A 26,558-nucleotide genomic window follows, 5' to 3' on the forward strand; every position below is an offset into this window, starting at 1 on the left:
TAGTGGTGTGAACCCAGGCAAGTCACTCAACTTTTTTCAGTCTTGGTTTCCCCACCACTATAATGGAAATAATAGCACCTACCTCAGGATCAGTTCAGATAACATTTGTAAAACACTTTGCAAACCTTTGAGTGCTACCTAAATGCAAATTATCATAAGAGAATGTCACTGTGCTGCAATAATGTAAAATATAAATTGACATAGAATAAAAGAACCTGAATACTTTGCAGTCAGAATGACCAAGCTTGGTCTTGATGGAGGGTTGAAAAGATGCACTTCTCATCCTTCACTACAGAGGATGGGGACTGTGGGTGTGGAACACTGTCCCTACTTATACAGTTAATGTGTTGGCTGGTTTTGCTGAACTGCATCTATGCTCCCTTCTCTGCTTTCTTTTAATATCTTTGTTAAAGCTCATGAAGGAGAGGAAAGAGGAGGGGCATATCAGAAAATGAATGTGACATAAAAACAAGGGATAAATAAAAACAAACTAAGAAGGAATAAAGTAAGCTAGAGTCAGGATGAAGGCTAGAGGGACTAAAGATACAGGAATCTACTTCCTTCTTAATATTTATGGAAGGCTGGTAGTCAGGGGATCAGAGATTTGGACCTGGAAGGGGCATCACCATTTATCTAATTCATTATTCTACATGCCAGTAAACTAAAACTGATAGAGTAGAAGTGAATTGTTTAAGATGCCCCAAGCAGAAAAGGGCAGAGCTGGGATTTGAGTTTGTCTGCATATTCAGTATTCCTCCTTATATTACCTCTCCACACCTGCCAAGTGGTTCACAGTTCCTAAGATTATTCAGGTTTCTAGTTTCTGAATGAAAGACAATCCATTTGGATAATGGAATGGAGTCTCCCTGAATGACCAAACTAAGCCTTCTTTATCGAATACAAATGATATAAATCTGTATCCTCTGACACCTCTCTCAAGGAGAGGTGAAGGAGTTTTTAGCCAGAAGCAGCATGTTGTAGGGAGGCTTGACTTGGGGCCAGGAAGATCTAGGTTCAAATTCTGTCTCTAATCCTTATAATAGGATTTCAGTCTTGGTTTATATTATAATATAATAAATAGGTGTGCTATTGATTCAGGGCAAGTCACTGAAACTTTCTGAGCCTCAGTTTCCCTCATTTGTAAAATGAATGGCCTTTGAAGACCTTTCCACCTCTAAATAATAAATATACTGTGAATAGGATTCAAAATTTAACAAATCTTATTTTACCACAATAATTATGAGAAACAAAGATCAAATATGTCAGGTTAATAGTTTCTTATTCACTTCAAGAATTTAGCAATGATATACGTTTTAGACATAAACTATGCACAAGACTTGGTCTTTTCCCAGCACCCTCTCACAACCAACCCCAGAGTAAGAAGACATAAAAAGGAGAAAAAGAGGAAAGTTCACCAGCACACTGGCTAGTCTTTGTGACCAGTTTATCAAGGGTTCAGTTTGCGGGAGTTTTCAAGGAGACGAATACAGTTCTTTGCCCTTTAATTTATTTAATTTTAAAAATTTTGCCACTGAATTTGTATAACCTATCCTAGAGCCCCTGAAATTCGTGAAACTTTTATTAAAAATTCTAGACAATTTTGACACGACAGATTTTAACAAATAAAAATATATTAAAAGTTAATTAAAAAAGAAACCCCAAACAGCTTCACAGTTTTGTCAAAGAAATTCTGAAAAGAAACAACTAGATAGCTTGGTCATGTAACTTTTTATTCAGCAAAACATTCAATTTTTTTTATCTTCAGCACATAAGTTCTCATCAATGCAGGGTGAGATAGAAGCAGATGCAGCTAAGCTATTTCTTCAGTTTCTTCTGAGCAGCTTTCTTCTTGACCATCTGTAACCGCTTCATTGCATTGAGCTGCGACTCCTGAGAAGTTGGGCCCTTAAGTGAGGATGATGATGGGCTGCTACTAGGCTCTGAGCTGCTTTTAGTGGCGCCTCCACTTGCCCCGGCTGTTCCACCACTCCCATTCCCGCTGCTGAGTTGGCTACTTCCTCCTGGGACTAAGCTACTTGGACTGGGAAGGCCAACTTTGCTCACATTGTCACTACTCACTGAGCGACTGAGGCCAGTTTTACCTAAAGTTAGAGGAGGCAGAGGTTTCAGGGATACAGAAGCGGTACTGCTGGTAGGAGAAGTTATTTTGGAACCTAGGGCAGCTTTAGATGTGGTGGCCAGTCCTGTCAAACCCACTGCTTTCTGGTTGGCTGAGGAGGTGGCAGGTTTCCCACCAGCATTCTGTGTTGTTGAACTAAGCTTGGCTGTTGAAGGTCCAGCAGAAGAGGTTTTGGCTGCAAAAGCTGCCCATCCTGTTAGGCCACTGGGTGAGGAGGAGGAAACACTAGAGTTGGAAGAGTTTCCTGAAACCACGGTGGATGGCTAAAAAAAATTAAACACTGTATTAGAACAAATAGAGATTCCTCAAGTCTGGTAAGAAAATTTAATCCCTGTATTTTTTAAACTATAGGAAACACTAGGCCCAAATATAAGGTGTAAGGCAATGAAAGTTTTTAAAAATAAAAAATTAAAACAGAAAAGAACTTGTAAATCTCAGTTGCTTCTTCCATAGTGATCATGTATGTTATGTGTGTGTACCTTGTGCTACCAAATAGGGAAGGATGGGGTTCTTAATCAGCTGTTTGAAGGCAGAACTGCTGTAGCCTTGACTTGTACCCAGACTCTGGTTTCATTACAATTTCTTCCATTAACTAAGCTGGACAAATTAAATATCTCTGAGTACAGACAAGAAATTCATGTAGAACTCAGCATGAACAACATTTATTTCTGCATTCATACTGTATAATTCCTTCAATGGAAATTCATGTTGGCATTCTTATCCATCCCTGCTCATTTTTCAAAAGTTCCTCCTAGGCCATAAAACAGTTTAATGAAAAACAATCCTGGCACAGGAAAAAACAGTGATATTTGCCCTGTCTAAAATAGCAAGGAATGCCCAGAGACCTGAAAAAAACATAACTACTTCCATTAAAGTTGGCTTCATAATGTCTGTTTGAAAGCATTGCTTTTTAAAAAAATTATTTAATATGTTATTTTTCCCCAGTTACATGTAAAAACAATTCACATTCATTTTAAAAAAAATTTTGAGCTCCAAATTCTTTCTCTCTTCCTTCTTTCCTCATTGAGAAGGCAAGTAATTTGATATAGGTTATACAAGAGCAGTTATAAAAACCATACTTCCATATTAGTCATGTTGTGAAAGAAAACACAGGCATCCCCCTGTCATCCCCCCCCCCAAAAAAAACAAGAAAAATAAAGAAAGCTTTAAAAAGTATGCTTCCCTTGGCATTTAGACGTATTAGTTCTATGTCTGGTGATATATAGCACTTTATATCATACGTGCTGAGAATAGCTAAGTCATTCACAGTTGATCACTGTACTATTGTATTATTATGCTGTGGCTGCACTCTTCCTCTCCTACTTTGTTGTTTAGTAAGAAAAAACTCTATGCCCACATAAGTGTGTATGTTATTCCCTCTTTGAGTCAACTCTGATGAGAGTAAGGTTCATGCGCTTTCCCATTTCCCACTGTCCTTCTTCCATACACTATAAGCCCTTTCACACTTCTTTCATGTGAGATAATTTACCTCATTCTACCTCTCCCTTTCCCCTTCTCCCAGTGCAATCCCCTTTCTCACCCTTTCATTTTATTTTTTTAGATAATCATCCCATCATATTCAAATCACACTTATGCCCCCTCTACGTATTATTCTCCTTCTAAGTACCTCAAGAAAAGTTTTTAGGTGTTACAAGTATCATTTTCCCATGAAGGAATGAAAACAGTTTAGACTTAGTGAATCTCTTATGATTTCTCTTTCCCGTTTACCTTTTTATGTTTCTCTGGAGTCTTACATTTGAAAGTCAAATTTTCTCTTCAGCTCTGGTCTTTTCATCAGAAACGCTTGTAAGTCCTCTATTTCACTGAGTGTTCATTTTCCTCTCTGAGGGACTATACTCAGTTTTGCTGGGTGGATGATTCTTGATTGGAATGTTAGTTCTTTTACTCTCTGGAATACTGTATTTCAAGTCCTCCAAACCTTTAATGTGGAAACTGCCAAATCTTGTATTATCCTGATTCTGGCTCCATGATATGTGGATTTTTTCTTGTAATATTTTCTTCTTGATCAGGGAGCTCAGGAATTTGGCTATATTATGTCTTGGAGTTTTCATTTTGGGATCTCTTTCAGGAGGTGATCAGTAGATTCCTTCAATTTCTATTTTACTCCCTGGTTCTGGACTATCAAGGCAGTTTTCCTTGAGAATTTCTTGAAAGATGCTTTCTGGGCTATTTTTTTGATCATGGCTTCCATGTAGTTGAACACTTCTTAAATTATCTCTCCTGCATCTACTTTCTAGGTCGGCTGGTTTTCCAATGAGATATTTCACATTTCTTTCTTTCTTTTTTTCATTCTTCTGATTCTGTTTTACTGTTTTTTTTTTTTTAAAGCAATTGGGGTTAAGTAACTTGCTCAAGGTTACACAGCCAGGTGTTTCTGTGTGGATGCTAAGTGTCTGAGCCCGGACTCGATTTCCAGGTCATCCCAACACTGTAGCCAGTGCTCTTACTTGCTGTGCTACCTGGCCACCCCTGTTTTACTGTTTCTTCATGTGCCATAAAGTCATTAGCCCAAATTAGTTACTTGCCCAAATCAAAATTTTTTTTCATTTTTCAAATGCTTTATTAACTTCTGATTTACATCATTAATTTCTGCCAGATTTTGAATTACAAATTTTCTCCCCGTTTTTCCCCTACCCACCACCCCAAAATAGCAATGCCACAGGATATCCCCTCCTCCAATCTGCTCTCTCCCATATCTTCTCCCATACCCCCTTCAACTTTTCCATTAGGGCATGGTGGATCTCTATGGCCTAGTGCCTGTATATCTTATTTCCCAATCACATGTAAAATAGTATTAACAATAGTATATATATATATATAATTTTAAACATTTGATTTTAAAATTTTGAATTCCAGATTCATTACCTTCCTCCCTTGTCACCCACCCTTACTGGGAAGATAAGCAGTTCAGTTTGGTTATATGTGTGTAGCTAATGCAAAACATTAACATAGAAGATATACTGTAAAAGATTGACTATATTTCCCTCCCTCCTTTCCCACCACCCACTTGTTCTATTCTCTACTTTGATCCCATCCCTTTTCAAAAGTGAGTGTTTCCAACTTCTTTTCCCCCCAGCCTGCCCTCCCTTCCATCATCCCCCCTCTCATCCCCTTCCCCCCTATTCTCCTGTAGGGTGAGATATCCTATTTAGTGTGTATGTCATTCCCTCCACGAGCCAAATTCAATGAGGATAAGGTTGACCCATTCCCTTTTGCCTTCCTATTCTTCCCCTCCTTTGTAACCATTTTCCCTTTGCCTCTTCTATATGAGATAGTTTACCCCATTCTGTCTCCATGTAGGAATGTTAATAGTTCAACTTTGATAAGTGGCTTATGATTTCTTTTCCCTGTTTACCTTCTCAAGCTTCTCTTGCTTCTTGTATATGAATGTCAAATTTTCTATTCAACTCTGGTTTTTTCATTAAGAATGCTTGAAAGTCCTCTGTTCCACTGAATGACCATATTTTCCCCTGAAACATGATGCTCAGTTTTGCTGGGTAGGTGATTCTTGGTTTTAATCCCAGATCCTCTGCCCTCTGGAATATCATATTTCAGGCCCTTCAATCCCTCAGTGTAGAAGCTGCCAGATCCTGAGTTATCCTGATTGTGTTTCCACAATATTCAAATTGTTTCTTCCTGACTGCTCATAATATTCTCTCCTTGATCTGGGAATTCCAGAAACTGGCTATAATATTCCTAGGAGTTTTCTTTTTGGGATCTTTTTCAGGAGGTGATCAGTGGATTCTTTCAACCTCTATTTTGCCTTCTGGTTCTAAAACATCAGGGCAATTTTCCTTGAGAATTTCTTGGAGGATGATTTCTAGGTTTTTTCTTTGATCATGGCTCTCAGGTAGTCCAATAATTTTAAAATTATCTCTCCTGGATCTATTTTCCAGGTCAGTGGTTTTTCCCATGAGATATTTCACATTGCCTTCTATTCTTTCATTTGTTTGGATCTGTTTAACGTCATCTTGATTTCTCATAAAGTCACTAGCTTCACTTTGCTCCATTCTAAATCTGAGGGAATGATTCTCCTCATCGAGCTTTTGAGCTTCTTTTTCCATTTGGCAAATTCATCTTTTTAAGGTATTCCTCTCCTCATTGCCTTTTTGAGCTTCTTTTGCCAAATGAGTTAGTCTGTTTTTTAAGGTGTGATTCAGTTAGGCTGTTGACTCTCATTTCGTAGTTTTCTTGCATCATTCTCATTTCTCTTCCCAATTTTTCCTCCACTTCTCTTATCTGCTTCTTAAGGTCCTCTATGGCCTGTAACCAGCTTGTATTTTCCTTTGAAGCTTTTGGTGCTGGAGTTCTGACTTCACCGTCTTCCTCCTGTTCCATGCTTTGCTCCTTTTTGTCCCCAAAATAGTAGACTACTATTAGATTCTTCTGTTTGCTTTGCTTTCTTTGCCTGCTCATGTTGCCACTCAATTACTTGACTTTTGGGCTTTTTGCCGCAGTAGGACTCTGCCACCAGACTGGGGAGCTTTCGTCCCAAACGCTGGGGGTTTCTCAGCTGCTGGAGGTATTAGTTGGGTGCCCTCTCTGAATCCTCTATACACTCTGGCAAGCTGGTCACACACCCCAGGACCTCTACCCTAGACTGCAATCCAGATCCAAGCAGGTTAAAGCAAGAGCGATTACCCCTCAGACTGGTCGCTTGGTCCCCCTACACTCTGCAGGCCAGGTGTTGAAGCTGCCACGTGGTGCTGGCTGGCTGTGCTGGCATCTCAGCAGCACTCTCCCAACTACTGGTCTCAAAGTCTACATGCACTGACCTCTCACTTTGTCCTTTGCATCTATGTGTTGATAAATATGGAAAAGGCCACAGATACTGGTTATCTGGAGTCCCTCCGGCCAGCGGCTGGTCAGGACCTCCCTGGAGCTAAAACCTCTGGCTCACATGGGCCTGGGCTCAGCTCCCAAAGTGCTGCGCTGGCCAATTCCTGCTGGCCTGCTGGGCTGTCCTCAGTGGGAGGTTAGCTTCTCTGTGTCATTTTGTGGGTTCTCCCAAATCAAATTTTTAAGGAATTATTTTCTTCAGTGATCTTTTAGACCTTTTCAATTGGGATAATTCTACTTTTTTTTTTTTAAAGCAATTGAGGTTAAGTAAGGTTACATGGCCAGTTATTTCTGGGTGTGGTGCTAAGCATCTGAGCCTGGATTTGATCACAGGTCATCCCCATGCTGGGGCCGGTGGTCTTACTCATTGAGCCACGTGGCCGCCCCTAAGCAATTAGGGTTAAGTAACTTGTTCAAGGTTACACAGCCAGGTGCTTCTGGGTGGGTGCTAAGTGTCTGAGCCCGGATTTGATCCCAGTTCATCCCGACCCTGGGGCTGGTGCTCTTACTCGCTGTGCTACCTGGCCACCCCTGATAATTCTACTTTTTAAGGAGTTCTCTTCTTCAGTGAATTTTTGCACTGCATTTTCCATCTGGCCAATTCTGCTTTTCAAGGAAGTCTTCTCTTCTTTGCATTTTTGTTCCTTTTATACTATTTGGCCTATTCTTTTTTTTTTAAGGTGTTATTTTCTTCAGTATTTTTAGTGCCTCCTTTACAAAGTTATTGACTCTTTTTTCAAGATTTTCTTTTATCAGTCTCTTTTCTCTTCCCAATTTTTCCTCTATCTCTCTTAGTACATTTTAAAAATCCTTTCTGAGGTCTCCCAGTAATTATTTTTAGGCCTGAGACCAATTCACGTTTTTATTTGAGACTTTGGATGCAACAGTTTTGACTCTGTTACATTTCTGAGTTTATGTTTTGCTCTTCCCTGTCATCACAGTAACTTTCTATAGTCGGGATATTTTCTGGTTGTTTGTTTATTTTTTCAGCCTATTTCTTGACTTTCATTTTGTGTTAAAGTAGAGTTCTGCTTCCATGGCTTAAGGGGCACTGTCCCAAATTTCAGATTTCTTGTATAGCTGTTTTCAGAGAGAATTCTAGGGACTTTCTTAGTTCTTCCAAGCTGGTATAAACTAGAGAGAGGTGTGCTTACTACTCTCCTGCCTGGTACTCTGGTCTGTGAGTTACCACAAGCACTTTTTTCTAACCTGCAACTGTGATCAGGGTTCCAGTTCACCTGTGGCTGCAAGTTCTGGTGTGCTAGTATTCTTTCTCACCCTGGAATTGTGACCCAGATCCAAGTATGGGTAATGCAACAGAATTCTGTCTCCAGAGTTAGCAATGGAGCTCTATAACCTCCTTCTGGCACAGTCTGTGCTGAACTGTACTCCACTTCCACTCTCGTCCAGCAGACCTTCCCTACTGACCTTATAAGTTATCTTGGGTTGGAAAATTGTTTCACTTCGTCCTTTTGTGGGCTCTGCCACTTCAGAATTCGTTATTTAAAGTTATATGGAAGGGAATTTAGGAGAGTTCAGGCAAGTCCTTGCATCATCTTTGCCATCTTGGCTCCACCCACATTATTATATTTTTAACTGCTGTGATCAATAATTGAAACTAAATCAAAGCTGTCTACTTTGTATGAGGGAGAACAGTGACTGTGGTTCACCGAGAGTGCCAAGTGCCGAGATTACTACAGTAGCTTTATAGGACAACAATCTCACAAGGTTATCAAAGGAAGCACTTGGTTCAAGTAAATAAGAGAGTCACAGAGGAACACATGGAGGTCATCAGAGAACAAATAAGTATGGAAATCAAAAGACAGGAGTAAAATCCTATAATTTTCAGCAAAAGCAAAGCTAATATTTTTTTCTTTTCTCTCTAAAACAAATCAGCCATATGGCAAAATAATCCCTCAATAAACTTCACAAAATGCAGTCTATTTGAAGTAATTAAAAAGAGCGGCACTTGTGAGGCACAAAAATAAGGAAGTCAATCTTTCAGACTTGCTATTTATTCTGATGACTTATATACCTACCACTGCTATTCAACTGGACAACAGATGGTCCATCACATAATCAAGATGTAGGCAATGAAAACAATGGAGACAAAAATATTCTCTTCATTGTTTCCACAAAGATAATTTTTCCCCCTAAGCTGTTTTAAACTTAAAACTTTTTTTGGCTCTTATCCTAGAGTCTCTTTACCTACTGTGCACAATAAGAACAAAATGAAAATGAATTGATCTGATGAATTCACTTTTACTTGTTTATTCTCTTTTTACCATTTCATAAGAAGCTCCCACCTCCACCTTAAAGCAAGAACAAAAATCTAGTCAAAAATTGAATAAGGAATAAAGAACTTTTAAAAGAAGTAATTTCAGAGTTCTTCTGCTAGTAAAATTCTGCTTCAAATACTTTATTAATTTATTTCCTATCTCAGTCCTAACAGAATCTCTGTCCCACTTACTGTGCCAGCCTGAGTCTGGCTGCATTGGCAGCAGGGGTAGCAGGGACACTTGCTCAGCTAAGCAAGGGACCAATATGCACAACTGCCAATGCAAAAGTGAAAACAAGGTTACTAATAAAATCACAAGAATGCTTGAAACTGGGAAAGTTAAAAGCATAAATGTTGAGGACTGACTGTATGTAGCAACTCATGAAATTAATTATGCTTGCCTGTACCGAGCTAGATCAGAAGTCAATATGGAAGCCATATCTATATCGAAATTATTAACTGTTATGTTTTTTTTTTTACAGTGAGAGTACAAATATCAACTAACCAGTGGACCAATACATCAGAATTACTTATTAACATATTTTTTTAGAAGTCAGATTTCTTCATCTATTTTCAATCATCCTATGAGTTTCTGGATCTATACTAAGGGTAGTATAGAACAGAGTTTATTAGACTTTCCTGCTTCAAACTTAGAGAGCTTTTGAACAGCTATTTCTTTTACCCTTCAGTTTCCTGAATAAAACTAGAATGTGGGTATGTGCAGCTCAATGACAGAAGTGAGAAGGGGTCTTTCCTCTTAGTAAAGGAATTAGAATAATGTTTTAGCCTACAATGAAGTGACTATAGCATGGTAACAGCAGCATGGACCCTCAAAGGTGAAAGAGCCACACAAGAGGATTCCATCTAGGCCCCCTATTTATGAGGTAGAGATACCATAACAAGTTTTTCCTCTTATGAATTAAACAGAACCCACAAAGGGAGAGCCTTAAAACTTCAGTCACTTTTAAAGAACGCATATTAAAATGAAGAGTGACAACGTAAATTTTGATATAAGCATGCCCTTCTTCACCTAATGTTAATAGCAACAGTCTCATTTTTAATATGGATTTTGATATGTTAGGGGGAAAAATGCATGAAACTGAAGAAAACTTCTGCTGAACTAAACAAACTTTATTAGGATAAAAATATAATTATACTCTACCTTAACTTCTGTTCTCTTGAATGCTAGAAAAGTTGTTTCTTGTTTCACTTTAGTTTCTGGTTTTTTAACCAATGGATCTTTAACAGCTGGAGCTACTGAGACAACTGCAGGGGCTGGTTTTTGGGCTGGCTTCTGTGTCTTCTGAGCCTGGAGAAATAATCAATTGCTTCTATGAGGAACATCATTGGGGGCACTCAATTAAAACATCAAACAGGAAAAAAGACCAGGAAGACCCCCTTCTATATGATCTGACTTTATAAGAAATTCGACTGTTCTAAATATTTTATCATCCACATGTAACACAGAATCTGGGGCAAACTTGATATATGTCAAATTAATGAATGCAGCAGACATAATTTCTGGCAAAGAGAACAATGAATATGGGAAATTATGATGACCAGATGTTACATGATGTTATCTAATGTCAACAAAGCAATATAGAGAAAAGAAACAGGGAAGTAATTTGTAATCAAGGCAAGGCTACTTCTTTACCAGGCCTGGTCTTACTGGAGATAGTTGGAACCAGTCAATTACTGTGACTCAATAAGACCAAGCTTAAAAAGGAGTTGCTCCCCTCCATTCTCCACCTCAACACAAGAAGGACAGCAATGGAGCTCCAAAAAGGGAGGGTGGAGGGAAACTGTTCCATTGGCTAATTCTATTCCCCAATCTAAGAGACAGTACTGTTCTCCACGGAATTCTAAGGATTACCTAGTATATCCAAAGCAGAAATCATCATCTTTTTCCCTAAAACTAACCCTCTTTCAAATTTTCCTTTTTCTGTCAAGTACACTACCATTTTTCCAGTCTCCCAGGTTTACAATCTTGCTGTTATCCTCAATTCTCTCTCTCCTTCACTTTAACATATCTAATCTGTTGCCAAATCTTCGTTTTTCTACCTCTGCAACATCTCTCCTATCTGTACCTTTCTCTCTACTCACACAGCCACCATTCTAATTCACCTCCTTATCATCTCTCAATTGGACTTTTGCAATTGCCTCCTAATTCATCTCCCTGTCTCGTTTCTTCCCACTGCAATCCATCTTCCATACAGCTACTAACATGGTTTTCCTTAAGTGTAGATGTAGCCACACCATAACTAAACTCAATTTATTCCAAAGGCCACCTATTGCCTTGAGGGTCAAGTACAATCTCCTTTGTTTGGTTCTTAAAGTTCTTCACGCCCTCACCCCAACCTGCTCCTCCCCATGTCTGCTGGTCTCCAGCCCACCTGGCCTTGCTCCCCACACGTAGCATCTACCTCCTGTCTTGGTGCTGCTTCTGCAATAGCTTCTCCATAGTCCTGGGCTTACTCTTCAGCCTCCTCCTCTTGAAGTCCTTGTTTAATTCAAAACTCAGCTCACAAGTCACTTTCTACATGACCCCCTTCCTAATCCCCTAGGCTACTGGAGCCCTCGATCAAAAAATCTTCTTGATTAATTACTTTGCTTTATTAGTCAAAACAAGACTAAATGAAAATCATTGAGCTATTATTTTTTAATATCAACACTTAAGGTTCTTAGGCTACATAGAGAATACAAAACAAAGGAAAATGCATGGAAATCAAGAAACCCAGATTGTAGAACTAGCTTTGATGAGAACTTTTAAAATCTGTTCAGACAATCACCTAATCTCTCTTTCAATTTCCTCATTTCTAAAATTATCCTACTGAATGAAATTCAATTTAATTTTACCAAATAAATATTTACTATGTGCTACTCCACACTCTGGTAAATAAAGAGTATTCTATAGGATAACTGTGGCATATTTAAGAGTTTGGAATCCGAGTACCTGGGTTTGAACCCTAGCTCTGCAAGTTACCGCCTCCATGATTTTGGGCAAATAACTTCCGCCCTGTGGGCCTCAGTTTGCTCATCCACAAAATAAGGGAATTGGACTAGATTTATAAGGTCCTTCCTAGTTCTAAATCTATTATCCTATGAAATATTACAGCAATAAGCTGATTCAGTTAATCAAGAAGAAAGGGGCAGCACGGTGTAGGTGGGAAATGGCTGGATGTCTAGTACCTTGTATCTGACTCAGACTGGCCACTGCAGCATCACCACCGACTGGCAAGGAGCCCCAGTCACTCTCGAAGGCTGAGTAACACTGATCTGTACTGGTAGAGAGTTTCTACACCAGTTAAATCACAGGTCCTGATAGAAAAAGGGCAAAAAAGCCCTTATCTATCATTACTGTTGCCAATTCCCAATGGCTTAGGTAGATGATGCATTATATTATTTGTTAAATGTAGGATATGAGAAATTAAGATGAATAATCTGTTAAAGATGAATTAGTCTAACTTCCAAATTGTAACTGGACAAATTCTCAGGTTCAAACAAAATGTTTAAATCTCAGCTTTTTCCTAGTTAGTTATAATTTAGCTGAAAACAAACTGTAATAATTACCCTGACCATTCACTCTAACTACTTGTGCTATACAAAGATAGACTAGACACATTTACTTCGGTTTTTAGATATTCTTCCTGATTAACCTTGAAAACACCTTTATAAAAGATATTAAAAAAATGTTATTGGGTGTCACTGCCCAAAAACAAAAGAAAAACTTGACTCATATAAGCAGAAAACAATTTTCCTTTTTTCTTTAAAGTCAGAAACATAAAATATCACACTCACTCTATTCAATGACACAACACATAAAAATGTTCCTTAGTTTCATGGGATGAAATAAAGGTGAGAGAAGTAGAGGTAGAAAATGAGAGAGATGATGAGAGAAAGAGGGAAAAAGAGGTGTGCACAAAGCAAAAAATTATATATTCCACTGAGAGGGCTAAGGAGAAAATGACATTGAAAACAACATGTAGTAATGTCTCCATCTTCTGGTCTTTTATGATATTGCCACTAGAGACTTTAAGAGCTATGTTGTATTTTCACAACTATAAGCATCCATGGGGTTATCACTTTTTGGTGCCTACCCAATGGGCTGTATGAAATTAATCTCGAGCTCTGATCAGTACTGTACCTAGATAATACACTGTGCCATGTGATAAATGGAAAATACACACTTGCCTAACACACCTACCACATACACACAGTAACAGAAATACCCAAGACAACACACATACGTACTCAAAGTCATTTTAAAGGGTTTTTCCTTTAAGCTTACATTTAATTGCTATTTTGGGAAATTTACATAAGCATGAATTAAACGTGACAACAGAGACTTCAAAAAAGACAAAGAATTGGTTCCTACCATTCTCTTCATTTGCCTTGTGCATCGAGCACAATACCATACAAGGCGTGGGTCATTCACTTCCTTGTCAGTCACCTGGGGTTTATGGCAATCCTGGTGATAGAGATTATGGCATTCTTGACACTCTACTAACTGATTGCCAGATGCTACTGTCATTTGCCTAAGAGAAGAGATTGTTTAAAAACAATTTTATCAAATGCAGTTGAGTTTGAAGTCATGTCAGACAATATTCAGTATTTGACAATATTTAGCATTAAAAACAAAAAAGGAAAAAAATTAAACCTTCAAAGCTTCTTCTACATTTTCTAGCTAAAGTAGAAGATTCTTTACTTTGTTCTTGCAGTCAAATGCTTTCATAGACTTCTGTTTACTTACTTAATTTATAATGCTAGATGCTATTAAAAAATTGTACATATTTCAAAATTTTAAAAGGACTGTTACATGTAAATATAATGCCAAAGTGGGCAATGGAGTGAAAAGTGAGAAATCTTTAGTACCCTAAGAGAACTGTGAATGCCAATTCATTAAGATTAATATGGAAATTTATAAGTTAGACAAAAGGAAAAGAAATAACAACACTAACTATTTTATAGGGAAATGTGCATAGAATTTAAGATATGCTTTTTAAAATCATGCAATTACAGAGAAGGCATTAGTCATAGTCTTGACTTTCAGAAAACAAGGCAGCTTATGATGAAGACTTCATTTCTTTAATTTATTTAGGTCTCTGATGAAAAGAGTCACTTGGTATAAATGAAAAATTAGTGATATGCCTGTAAGTGGATGTACGTCTATGAATTAGCCAAATAGCATTTTCCAAATGATTTCTCTTTTCAGATGACAAATCAGGCTATTTAATTGCTAAGCGGCTTTTGTACATATCCCTGAGGACCAGGTATCTAGGTAACCATGGAAACTATGTTTGTGGATAGGTGGGGAAAGGTAATACCTTATTTCTTTACTTAATAAGAAAATGAAGACAGAAGAAATTGCCCAGATGGTTTTATTGAAATATTTTATGAATATATATTTTAAACTAAATATTTCAGATTTGGAATTATATACATAGATACACACATATATAACATTTTGGATTGCATTAAATGCTTTCTCTTGACCCAATTCACTCTTAAAAGTAGCATTTTATCTAAAATAAAAGGATCTTCACACTTGAAGATATTTTCAAAAGAAAAGTTATTTCTACTAGAAGCTAAAACCAGATATTTAAGGTTTAAAAAATACAAACTCAATAATTTATATTAAAATAAGCCACTACATTTGCTAGAATCTGTAAGATATACTGCTTAAATGTTTAGAATTTCCCCAAACTTTCGATTTAAGCTAAAACACCCACATCATTTTCTTTAGATAACGTTCTTATCAGATTATTTTAGATGCTTTTCATCAATAAATCCTTTGGGACTAAATCAATATATATTTTCCTACCAACCTCCGTTTTCCTTCTTCCTCTAAAGAATTAAGAGAACAACATAATCTGAAAGTTCAATTAATATGAAATTCTTCAGTCGTGGTAATTAGCCAATACTAGTTTATAGCAGTATGGTTTGTTTCATAATTGGGAATAAAAATTCCTGGATTTCTGCACCCCCCGCACCTCCTAACTCGGCCCTTACATGTATTGAACAAACCCCTTTTATTTTCTCACTTATAAAACGAGCACATTAGTTAACTCAAGCAGTACTATTACAATGGGGCTTAGGTTATGTCAAAAGGAAGGAATGAATATGGGTAAAAACAATTAATGAAGCACTTAGGCAGCACAGTATCAGGGTGCTAAAGTTGGAGACAGGTTTGTTGCAAACAGACCTGAGTTCAAATCTCACATCAGACACTGTTAGTTGTGCAACCGTGAACAGGCCACTTAACCTCTTGCTGCCTTAGTTTCCTTATCTGTAAAATGGAGATAATAATGCTCATACTACATCTCTTCAAAGGGTTGTTTTGAGGAATGTTCTCTACAAATACCAAAGGCCATATGAATATCTGTTATTATACTGGCTGCAAAGAGATATCCCTTTTCAGAAGCACATTAGCTCTCTCTCTGAAAGTCACAATGATGATCACTCAGAGTCCACAAAGGAATCACAAAATGATCAAACTAACCCAGGTGACAAAAAACAATCAACAAGCATCTGTTGTTGTGTAGGCACTAGGGACTATAAGAAATTATAAGCAACAATTTTGTTCTAAAGAAGCTCACCTGTAACTAATCTGGTTACAATAATTTTTCACACATACTTTAAATGTGAAGTGACAAAAATCAGGTAAAAATTAATTGCTAAAGGTACCTTTTAATACAATTTTAAATATTATATGTTTTTATATGTAACACTTTAGACTATCCCATTTCTTGTAATTTAACAGCTTCATTAAAAAGTGGTGTGGCTCAAATGATTTATGTAGAAGGAATGACAAAGTTAAATTAATAATTCAGCAGGGCAGGCCACACATAAAGAAAACCACATCCTAAAAAAAAATAGAAAGAATGGAAACAACCACGCTTGTTGAAGGAATCTTACTTAATAAGCAGAAAACACATGGATTGCTTCCCTTGCAGGCCACAAGTCTGTAACAATCTCAATATTAAGATGTGGGCTCTCAGAACTACTTGTTAGTGGAGTTGGGAAGGAATGTTAGCGATAATACAGGAGCAGTTCACATTTATATAGGGCTTTAAAAGTGCTTTCCTCACAAACCACCCTTGGAGGTACAGAGAATCAGCAGGAATCTCTGCATTTTAGAGAAGAGGAAACTCAGGGTCAGCTTGAAAGATTTACTTCTGCTCACATAGTCACTGTCAGCCCCTTCAGGGTCTTAGTCAGTCATCTTTCCACTGAGCCATAATACATAACCAGGGTTCAAAGAAGTTGTCAAGAAAGTAAAATAACATCAGAATATTTGGCAGCTTGAGCAGCTGATTTCTTATTAAGTGTATGGAGTTCACATAGGCATAAACCAATTTCTTCTTCCTTCCCCTCATTTCTCCACCTCTGTGTCTCTCTGCCTCTGTGTCTCTGGCAAGGAACGCTTACCTACAAACAACACAGGCCAATCCCATTTCCATGGCAAAGTCATCAGCACTGGTCTCATCAAAACTGGAGAGGTCGGGCATAGCCAAGTCCTTGCTCGTTTGGACTGTGATGGGAGAAGAGCGGGACTCTTGCTTCTCTAATCTGGGCTTCTTTGGAATATCAGCTCCTTCACTGGTGTCAGCCTTCATCTGTTAAAAAGAGCACACGTGTACACACCACAAACACGCACATGCAATGAAAAGCAAAAGACAGAGTTCTGATCAGTAAGTAATTGTGGCAGAATAAAAAATACTAAAAAAAGATAACAAAAATGACAATACATATAAACATTTTGAAAATAAGAGTGGCTGGAATCTATAGTGCTTTATGTATGTTATCTCTTTAATTGGCAAAAATGGAATCTTGGGAGGTTTAAAAGTAATTTTTTTTCAGTTAAAAATCACTAAGGAGGAAAATTTTGTAAAATCAAAACACTTTAGTGTGATTCTTTTATACTTGTTTTTCTATAGACCAGATAAACAAAAGTGGACATTACATGGGCTCTATTTTCTAACTGTGCCTTTTCATCTTTTGAGTTTGATTCCCATGCAACTAATGAATTTTCCATGTCTCCTTGGTTTCCTGTGTGGCAGAAGAACTGGACACTAAGTTATTACTAACAAAATCCCTCCCCTCCCTGCTCAGGCACCACCTTCATGATTTCCACTCAACAAAAATAATTTCATCTTTAGTTATTTACAATTTTCATAGTTTTCCATTTACTATAGTTTGGGAAGGATACTGATAAACTGGGAAACATCAAGAAGAATGAACTGACAACTATGAAGGGCCTCGAGGAATGCTGAGCCTGGAGAAGAGAAGCCTCAGAGGAGACAATCTGTAAGTACCTGTAGGACTGTCTTTCAGAAGAGAGATGAGACAATGGGCAAAAAGTACAAAAAAGGAGTCTGGGCTTTATGTCTGAAAAAACTTTCTACCAATTAGAGAGATCCACAAGAGGAATGGGCTACATTGAGAGGTAGTAGGTTCCTCTGCAATGAAGAACTCCAAACTAGAGGTTGGATGACCACTCGTCTGTCATGTCTGGGGCAGGGGAGGAAACAGGGGTCATTCTTTTTCAGATAGGCTAGGCAGCCACTGAAATCCTTTCCAATCCTAAAAATTTTGTGATCCCTTCTTAATCTTTCTTAGTAATTGCTACCAACACTTCATCTAAATTAATATTTGCTACATAAACTCTTCATCCTCAAATTTTTCCTAGGCACACATGTTCTTATTTAAAAACCTATCCAGGGTCAAATGCAAAGTTCTGCCAGTTTTCTACATGTAATACCATTCTCTTGATGACCATTCTAATTATTGCCACATCTGAAGCAGGACACTGACAAGCTTGAGTATTTAGAATAAAGTGTCCAGGATGGTGAAGGACCTGAAGGAACTGGGGATGTTTACCTTGGAAAAGAGAAGACTTAGGGGGACATAACAACCTCTTTCATAGATTGGGTTGTCATAAGGAACAGGAATTAGACTTGTCCCCAAAAGGCAAAGTGAGATCAATGAGTGGAAGCAAACTGAGATTTAGGCTTGATGTCAGGAAATTGAGGCATATGATGTTATATAGTGGGTTTCCTTTTCTTGGAGTTTTCAAGCAAAAAGCTGGATGGCCACTTGTCAAGGTCTTATGTAGAAGAAATTCTTGCTTGGAACAAGGTCACTTTTAATGGCTATTTTGTGACTAATTTTACTTGATTTCAAGCTTGCTCTGAGGACTCCTCATGGTGCTGTTATCACCTGCCTGTCTTATTATATAGCAAATCATGGAGCTTGGCCAACCTTATGGTTTTGGCTGTCATTTACATGGTGTGACTATAAAGTAAGGAGACTAATTTTCTTGTGTGGCTTATGGAGTAATGAACAAAACATTAGAGAAGTAATCAAAGAAGGATTATGTTACAATTTATTTCAACTTGTAGCAGTACTTAAGCTTGGCTAGTGACTATTAACGGTATTAGTTCTTGTGAATGAGTATCTATCTTGCCAAAATAAAAACAAGTGACTTTATTTAGAAGAGAGGTTTTTGATCTGGGGTCTGTGCATAATTTTCAGGGGCCCCAGGAAACTATATCTTTTATTTTCACTAACTTCTAACTAAAATTTATCTGAAAATTAATTCTGAATTCAAATTCTAAATTACTAATTGAAAAAATAAATTTAAAATTAATTAAAATATTGCCTTAAGAAGGGATCCAAAGCATAGGCTTCCAGATTCCTGAAGAAATTCATGACGTAAAAAAAGTTAATAACTTCTGATTTTAGAGCAAGAGAGTTCTTGATGGTGCACATAAGTTAGAGATAAGAAAGAAATGATGACACGAGACAGTCATCTAATTGCTCAAAGGTCCAACTAAAAGCCCACCTACTTGTTTTGCTCATTAAGGTTACTCACTGTAAGAAGGTCAGTTATTTTCGAAATAATTACTCATGTGAAAGAAAACTCGAACATAAGCAAGATTCTACAAAGATGTGCTAACACATTTTGAGTGACAAACAGGAATATTTGAGACCTGACATTTATTTTCATTTTTCAAGTCAAACTGGAACAAAAGGGGGCATTTTTGAAGAAAACAGTAGTCAGCAATAAAGAATGGCACTTCTTATATGACCCAGAGATAAAATTTCAAAATATATGACAGCAAATAGCAAAATCCTTGAAAAAACAAAGAAGGAAATATATCAAAATGATGAGTGAAGATGCTGCTTTTTTCTTTGACATCAATGATACTATAAATTCATTCTATAAGAACAGTCACGATCAGGCTTATTCTAAGTGAGAAATTTTGAATGAGGCAAAAGGAGTTAATTATGACACTTTGATCAGTTTCTTTGGGATGCCAATTTTTGAGTTCTTCGAGTATTGTCTATGAAATAGTTGTTGATCAAAAATGTGTAAATTCACCTACTTTAGTGACTACATTTGGATAGAAATGACTTTTGTCCATTTCCAAAAATCAAAGACAGTCTTCAAGGAGTTCTTTCAAGTTTCTTAGCTGAGTATTGAAGGTCGACTTCTCTCTGGCTCCAGCTTAAATTTCATGATTTATTTCACTGTGTTTCCTGTTATGTCCTATACACCAGCTATTCTGACTTGTTGGCCTTGATCTTGTACTACACGTACTTGTACTGCATCTCCCCTGTCTATTACTAAAAGTGGTAATACACTCTTTCCACATTCATCTTTTAAAAGCTTTTTCTTCATTCCAGACCATGCTTAGGTGCTACCTCCCCCACAAGGTCTTCTCTGATCAGAGCTGATCTCTGCCTCTATTTCTTTTTTTTTTTTTTGCCCAAGGTCACACAGCTAGTAGGCATTAAGCGTCTGAGGCCAGATTTGAACTTGGGTCCTCCTGATTCCAGGGCCAGTGCTCTATTCACTGCACCACCTAGCCTCCCTTCGGCCTCTATTTCTTACAGCACTTTGTTGAAGCAACCCTTTTGCCCTATCATCTTTACTGATACACATGTCTTATTCTTCCTATTACACCATAAGTTCTGTGAAGGTGGGCCTGGGCTGAATTTTATCTTTGTATCATGGCAGATACTTGATAATCACATGGGTAATGAAAGAATGAAAGGGGGCAGCCAGGTGGCACAGTGAGTAAGAGAGCCGGCCCCAGCCTCGGGAGACCTGGGATTGGTTCCAGCCTCAAATACTCGGCACCCACACAAAATAACTGGCCGTGTAACCTCGAGCAAGTTACTTAACCCTGATTGCTTAAAAAAAAAAAAAAAGAATGAAAGGACAAAACTCTGATACATTTGAGGATATTCAAGACCACACACTGCAGGTTTTAAAAACAATCTTCAAAGAGAATTTAAGTTCCAAGGTGACGACACTAAAGGGAATGCTTTACCTGAGCCATGATGACACATCGTATGCTATAAATGTAAGTCCCTATGGACACAGATTTGTGTCTGTATGTGTATGACTGTGCACACATCGATCTTTCTAAGACAGTAAGCACCTTCTTTAGTATCTGACAGGCTTGCGATGTTGTTGAGTTCTTTTGGGGGGAAAGGGAGAGACTGCACCTGCACCTATAGTTTTATCAGAGTAAAGAGTTTCTGTTGAAGAAAATACCTCTTCCAATGCAGACTGGTAACTACATATTCTGTCACTTACATTCTTACAGTTGCCTAAGAGAGATTAAGTAGCTTACCCACAGTAATAGAGTCAGAATCTGTCATAGGCAGGGCGTGAAGCAAAGTCTTCCTGACTCCAAGGCAAGCTGTTTATCTAAGGTGAACTGCTTTTATTTTTTAAATTCTACTCTTTAATCCTAATATCACCTAGAGCTCAAATATTTGTTGGTGAAGGTAAAAGTCTTGCACAACAATTTTCTAAAACTGTACTCTTTACTCAAAACCTCAACATATCAATCAGAAATTATTTATGGAGTACCTGACTTATGATGTGCCTGCACTGTGCATTAAGGGGTACAGAAGGATAAAAGAGGTTCCTTACTCAGGTAATTCATGTAGCTTTGATTCTTATACTTAGTTAACAACACCCTCCCCCAAAAAACAAACAAACAAAAAACAAAACCCTTACTTTATCAGCAGGTCTCTTTTCAACTTCTTTCTTAACCTTTTCGGTTGTGACAGGCTTGCCATTATTACTACCAGAAGGAAGACTGGAAGAAGTTTTGGGTTCTTGCTTAATGGAAATTGCCTTAGTACTTGACACCTTGGGAGGTTCCACTTCCTAAATGGTAAAAAAAATAACAAACAGACAATGAAATGGCACATAATCCTTGGTATGTTATAACTCTTTATGGGTTATATAGCTAAGCAAATCTTGCAACTAAAAAACTCATCACATTAGAAATATCAGGGAGTATGCAAAAAAAAGCCACAAAGATGATATTTCATCACAATTTTTGGTTAAGGCTCAAAAGAAATCTCCTTGTCTCATAAGTACCTCAATAGTTCTTCTTTCTTATCTTTCTATTAGAAGATTTTCACATGACATTTTTGCAAACAAATGACAGCTTTTTCTTTTTATCAAACTAGGAACATGACATTTACCTTTGTATGGAACTTAACTGGTATTAAAAAACCTTTCCAACTTTAAACAATGCCTCAAAACAAGTTGTGGAGCATGAGAACCCACAAAAGGACAGGGTGAAGCAATTTTCTAGCCCCAGACAACTCAGAAAGTGTGCAGGAAAGGTCTGTTGCATCAGAGTGAGAGTGGAGTACAGCTCATATCCCAGTAAATCAGCAGTAGGTCTTGGGGGCCACTGAATCAGCGGTGGCAGTGGTGGTTTGAGGACCTCTTAGCCCACAAAAGGTAAGGGGTCCAGACAACTGGTCAGCAAGAGATTGCACAGGTCCCTTTCTGTCATCAGGGGCAAGGCTCTGTCGCACTGCCTGTACTTGAGTCTGGGTCACAGCACTGGTTCTCAGTCCCAGGAGGAGGGCTAGCACACAAGAGCTTGTGGCCCAGGGGAGCTGGGACCTGCTCACAGTTCTGTTCCGAGCTGGAAAAGGGTGCTTTTGGTCACTCACAGGCCAGACCACAGGCCTGAAGAGGAGTAAGCATACCTCTCCCTACAGCATACAAGCAGTATTGGAAGAAATGAAAGTTTAGAAGTCCCTAGAATTATCAGCTAAACAAAAAGTCTAGAACTTGGGACAGTGCCCCCTCCACCCTGGAAACAAAACCTCACTTTAACACAGAGTTAAAAGTCAAGAAATGGGCTGGAAAAATGAAAGAAAAACAGAAATGGATCCTGATCATAGAAAGTTACAGTGACAGGCAAGATCAAAACATAAACTCAAAAGAAGTCAACAGAGTCGACACTGTGGCATCTGAAGCCTCAAAGACAAATGTGAATTGCTCGCAGGCATGCCCTTTGACCACGCTATACCTTTACTAGGTCTGTATCCTAGAGATAAAAACAAAAAGGAAAAGACCCTGTATTTACCAAAATACTTATGGCAGCTCTTTTGGTAGTGGCAAAGAACTGGAATTGGAGGGGATGTCCAATTGGAGAATGGCTGAACAAGTTATGGTATATGATTGTGATGGAATATTATTGTGTTACAAGAAATGATGAGCAGGATACTTTCAGAAAAACCTGGAAAGGCTTTCATGAACATCTGATGCAAAGTGAAATGATCAGAACCAGAACACTGTACACAATAACTGCAATACTGTATGAAGATCTACTGTGAATAACTTAGCTATTCTCAGCAATACAATGATCCAAGCCAATTCTGAAAGACTCATGATGAAAAATGTTACACACCCCCAGAGAAAAAACTGATGGAGACTGAATGCAGAATGAAGCATATGCTTTTCTGAAATGACTGAACAGGACCTCCTTATGACTGTGATGACCACCATGATTATCCAAACCTGATAAGGCATGCTGGCTACTTCTTGGCAGAGAGCAACGTACATACATTTTCAAACATGTTCAGTATTTATTTTTCTTTCTTTTTTTCTGTTTTGTTTCACAACATGACTAATATAGAAATATGTTTTGCATGACTGCACATGTAAAATATATCAAATTGCTTGCTTTCTCAATGAGAGGCGCAGGAGAGAGAGGGAGAGAATTTGAACTCAAAAAAATTTTTAAATGAATGTTAAAAATTGTTTTTACATGTTAATTAGAGAAAAATATTAAATTAATAAGAAAGTTAATGGATATTTTTCCTCCTGTTCTTCATTTGAAACCATACTGCTACATTTAAACTCCAGCAAAAAATGACACTAGCAACTGAAAAAGTGAAAAATGAAATTTTGGGCAAAGGATTTATTTGTCAGTCTCTTTTTAAAAAAGCAATTAAATGTCATGTCAATGAACTTGTATTTTTTTATTTGCTTCAAAATAAAGTTCTATTCTAAGGCTTCCTGTGCCAGGGCATATTGCCAATGTGTCAATATGTTTTCCTTAACTGAATTTCAGGAAGGACTTTAACTATCCATCAGATTTGAACCTCTAGCGTTTCCTCCAAAGTGGACAGCATGCAAAGTTCCTTTATAATTCTCTGCCTCTAGAGACAGTAGATTCCAGAAATTTGTATGCACTTTTTTTTTTAAAGCAATTGGGGTTAAGTAACTTGCTCAAGGTTACATGGCCAGTTATTTCTGGGTGTGGTGCTAAGTATCTGAGCCCGGATTCGATCCCCAGGTCATCCTGACACTGGGGCCGGTGCTCTTACTCGCTGAGCCACCTGGCCGCCCCTAGTATGCACTTTTCACATCTAAACATTGTTAAACCCAAAGCTTTACTTTCTCTGTTTCAACTTTTAAACTAGAACAGAAATTAAGTACAAGCATAGGTTCCCAGGGCAAGGCATCTTCTCTACAAAATTATAGTGGTGGGAATTACAGCTGAGTGCTATAATTAAATGAATCCTTCTGAGTGCCTTTTAAACACATAACAGAATATTTTTCTAAACTGCTCGAACTAGCAAAGTGAACAACTGCTGTTAATGACTTAAAAACAGATCCCACTCCCAACCTTAACAAATTATTTATATTCAGCGCTTGATATCTCAGTTGACCTTATTATATGAACTTCCTTCTCTGTTTCAGTTTTAAAATGTTATTTTTAGCACCATGTTTTTTCCTATTGGTGTAATAACATAAAACAGAAATAATTTAATTTGTTTAGAGCTTGTTTTGCATAACAGTGTAACATCAATTAGCCTTGCTACATAACTACCTATGAGTCCACTTAAGCTCACCTTCCCTCACCAGGAGTCACCAGGCAGAGGTTACTGTTGAAAACTAAAGAAGAGAGTAGGTGGTACTGGAATCAATTTCTGAGACAGGTTAGAGGAGAAATAACAGCTGCTTGGCTCTGATATTAAGTGGCAGTTGATGGCAGAGACTTGGCCCCATTTTGGCCCTTAGATTTTATAACAGATTATTCTACCACACAACTGGCTTCCTCCATATTATGTCCGCAAGGCCATACATAGGCTAGGGTGACTCTCCAAGGTCGGCCCCAATGGAAAGCTGAAGCTGGAGGAGGAGGTGGGAGGAGCACTCCAAAGGGTCGCTGAGAAGAGCTCACAAATGTTATGTCCATCTCAACCCTGGCAACACTTGGCAGCTGAAACGACAGAGTTCTGGAGCTTCACCTTTAATCCAAATTGTCTTGACTACTGCTTATAGGCATGGTCTTTTTCTTTTTTTGTGTATTTAAGGGTTTTTTTTAATTATCCTGAACTTAGACACTAAATAAAAGGGGCATTTCAATGTATATAGTTGAAAAAAAGATTACACATGAAACTGCACATTTCTTCTTTTCAAATACAATAAAATCAACTGTAACTTCCAAAGTCAACCTTCTTTCTTGCCTTCCTTCTGTTCTTTTGTACATTTTAAATTTTTAAAAAGTACTTCTGTGCCTTTTTCTGTTTCTTTTTCTATTCTATTCTAGATCTCTCCACTCCCTCCCACCATTGGGTGGGAAAACAAAAAAACAAACCACACCCTTATAATAAATATGCATAGTCAAGAAAAATAATTCTCATACTGAATGTCTGAAAATGCATGCCTCATTCTATATCTTAAGTCGAACACATCTCTGCCAAGAGCTGGGCAGCGTGCCTTTTCATCAGATTTTGGTAATCACGGTGGACACTGCAGTCATAAGGAGTTGTTGTTCAGTCATTTCAGACTCTTTATAACACCATCTGGGGTATTCTTGGCAAAGATAATAGAGTGGTTTGCCATTTCCTCTGTAGCTCTTTTTATAGATGAGGAATTTGAGGCAAAGAGGGTTAAGTGATTTGCCCAGGGTCATAAATAGTAACTGTCTAAGGTCAGATTTGAACTTAGGAAGATGAATCTTTCTGTCTTTTGGCCCAATACTATCCACCCCGCCACCTAGCTGCCCCATAAGCAGTTAAGTCTTTCCAAGTCATCTTTTTTATTGGGATGGCTAGGTAGTGCTTCACCCATTGCTACAAAGAGACTTGTAAGATAATAAGATGGCTCAGTGGATAGAGCACTGGGCCTGGAATCCGAAAGAAACAAATTCAAGTAAGGTCTCAGACACTAAGTAGCTGTGTGACCCTGTTCAAGTCACTTAACTTTTATCTGCCTCAGTTCCCTCATCTGTAAAATGAAGATAACAAAAGCACCTACTTCCCAAGGTGTTATGAGGATCAAATGAGATAATAAATTGAAAGCATTTAGCACAGTATCTGGCACACAGAAAGAGATATATGAATATTAGTTATTATTATTTTGTCATTGTATAATTTGTCCTTTTTTCCTGCATACTTCACTCTGTGTCAAGATATACAAATCTTCCTAGGTTTCTATAAAACCATACTTTGTTTTTTGCCGTTTCTTACAGTACAATGGTATTCCATTACATTCATAAGCCATGTGTCTGGTCATTTGCAAATCAATGAGCACCCCATCCCCATTTCCAATTTTTTGCCACTATAAAAGAGTTGCTATAAATCTTTCTGTACATACAGGGTTTTTTCCCCCTCTACTTTTTAAAAATCTCTTTGGTATATAGGCCTACTAGCACTATCATGGTAAAAGGTTATACATAGTTTAGTGACTTTGAGGGTGGGAGGGTATTGTTTTAAATCTCTTTCACAATGGTTGGATCAATTCACAGCTTCACCAACTGTATGTTATTAGTATGCCTATTTTCTTTCAATTCTTCTAAAAAATGTCATTTCCCTTTTTGTTATATTTGCCAGTCCAACTGCTTTACTTTTCATTTCTCTTATTTTTTAGTGATTTGGAGAATTTGTTCACATAGCTGATGACGGTTTAGATTTCTTCTTTTGAAAAGTAGTTGTTCA

The 26,558-nt window shown here is 37.8% G+C and overlaps 1 protein-coding gene across 2 annotated transcripts in view; it reads right to left on the reverse strand.

Annotated features, from left to right (window-relative positions):
* Positions 1 to 1,490: 1,490 nt before the first annotated feature.
* INTS12 (integrator complex subunit 12) overlaps positions 1,491 to 26,558 on the reverse strand; it is a 40,217-nt gene continuing 15,149 nt past the window's right edge. For both annotated transcript variants that reach the window (XM_069094762.1, XM_069094765.1), the window contains 5 exons: positions 21,316 to 21,468; positions 16,707 to 16,894; positions 13,654 to 13,813; positions 10,441 to 10,587; positions 1,491 to 2,403 (listed from right to left, as the gene is read on the reverse strand). In XM_069094762.1, the coding sequence (XP_068950863.1) occupies positions 1,816 to 2,403; positions 10,441 to 10,587; positions 13,654 to 13,813; positions 16,707 to 16,894; positions 21,316 to 21,468 (1,236 nt within the window). In that variant the 3' untranslated portion in view covers positions 1,491 to 1,815. The remainder of the gene's footprint in view (positions 2,404 to 10,440; positions 10,588 to 13,653; positions 13,814 to 16,706; positions 16,895 to 21,315; positions 21,469 to 26,558) is intronic.

The sequence above is a fragment of the Petaurus breviceps genome, unplaced genomic scaffold, assembly GCF_028583685.1.
Source record: "Petaurus breviceps papuanus isolate PSGF00001 unplaced genomic scaffold, PetGlider_PUasm1.0 126, whole genome shotgun sequence".
Taxonomy (NCBI): domain Eukaryota; kingdom Metazoa; phylum Chordata; class Mammalia; order Diprotodontia; family Petauridae; genus Petaurus; species Petaurus breviceps.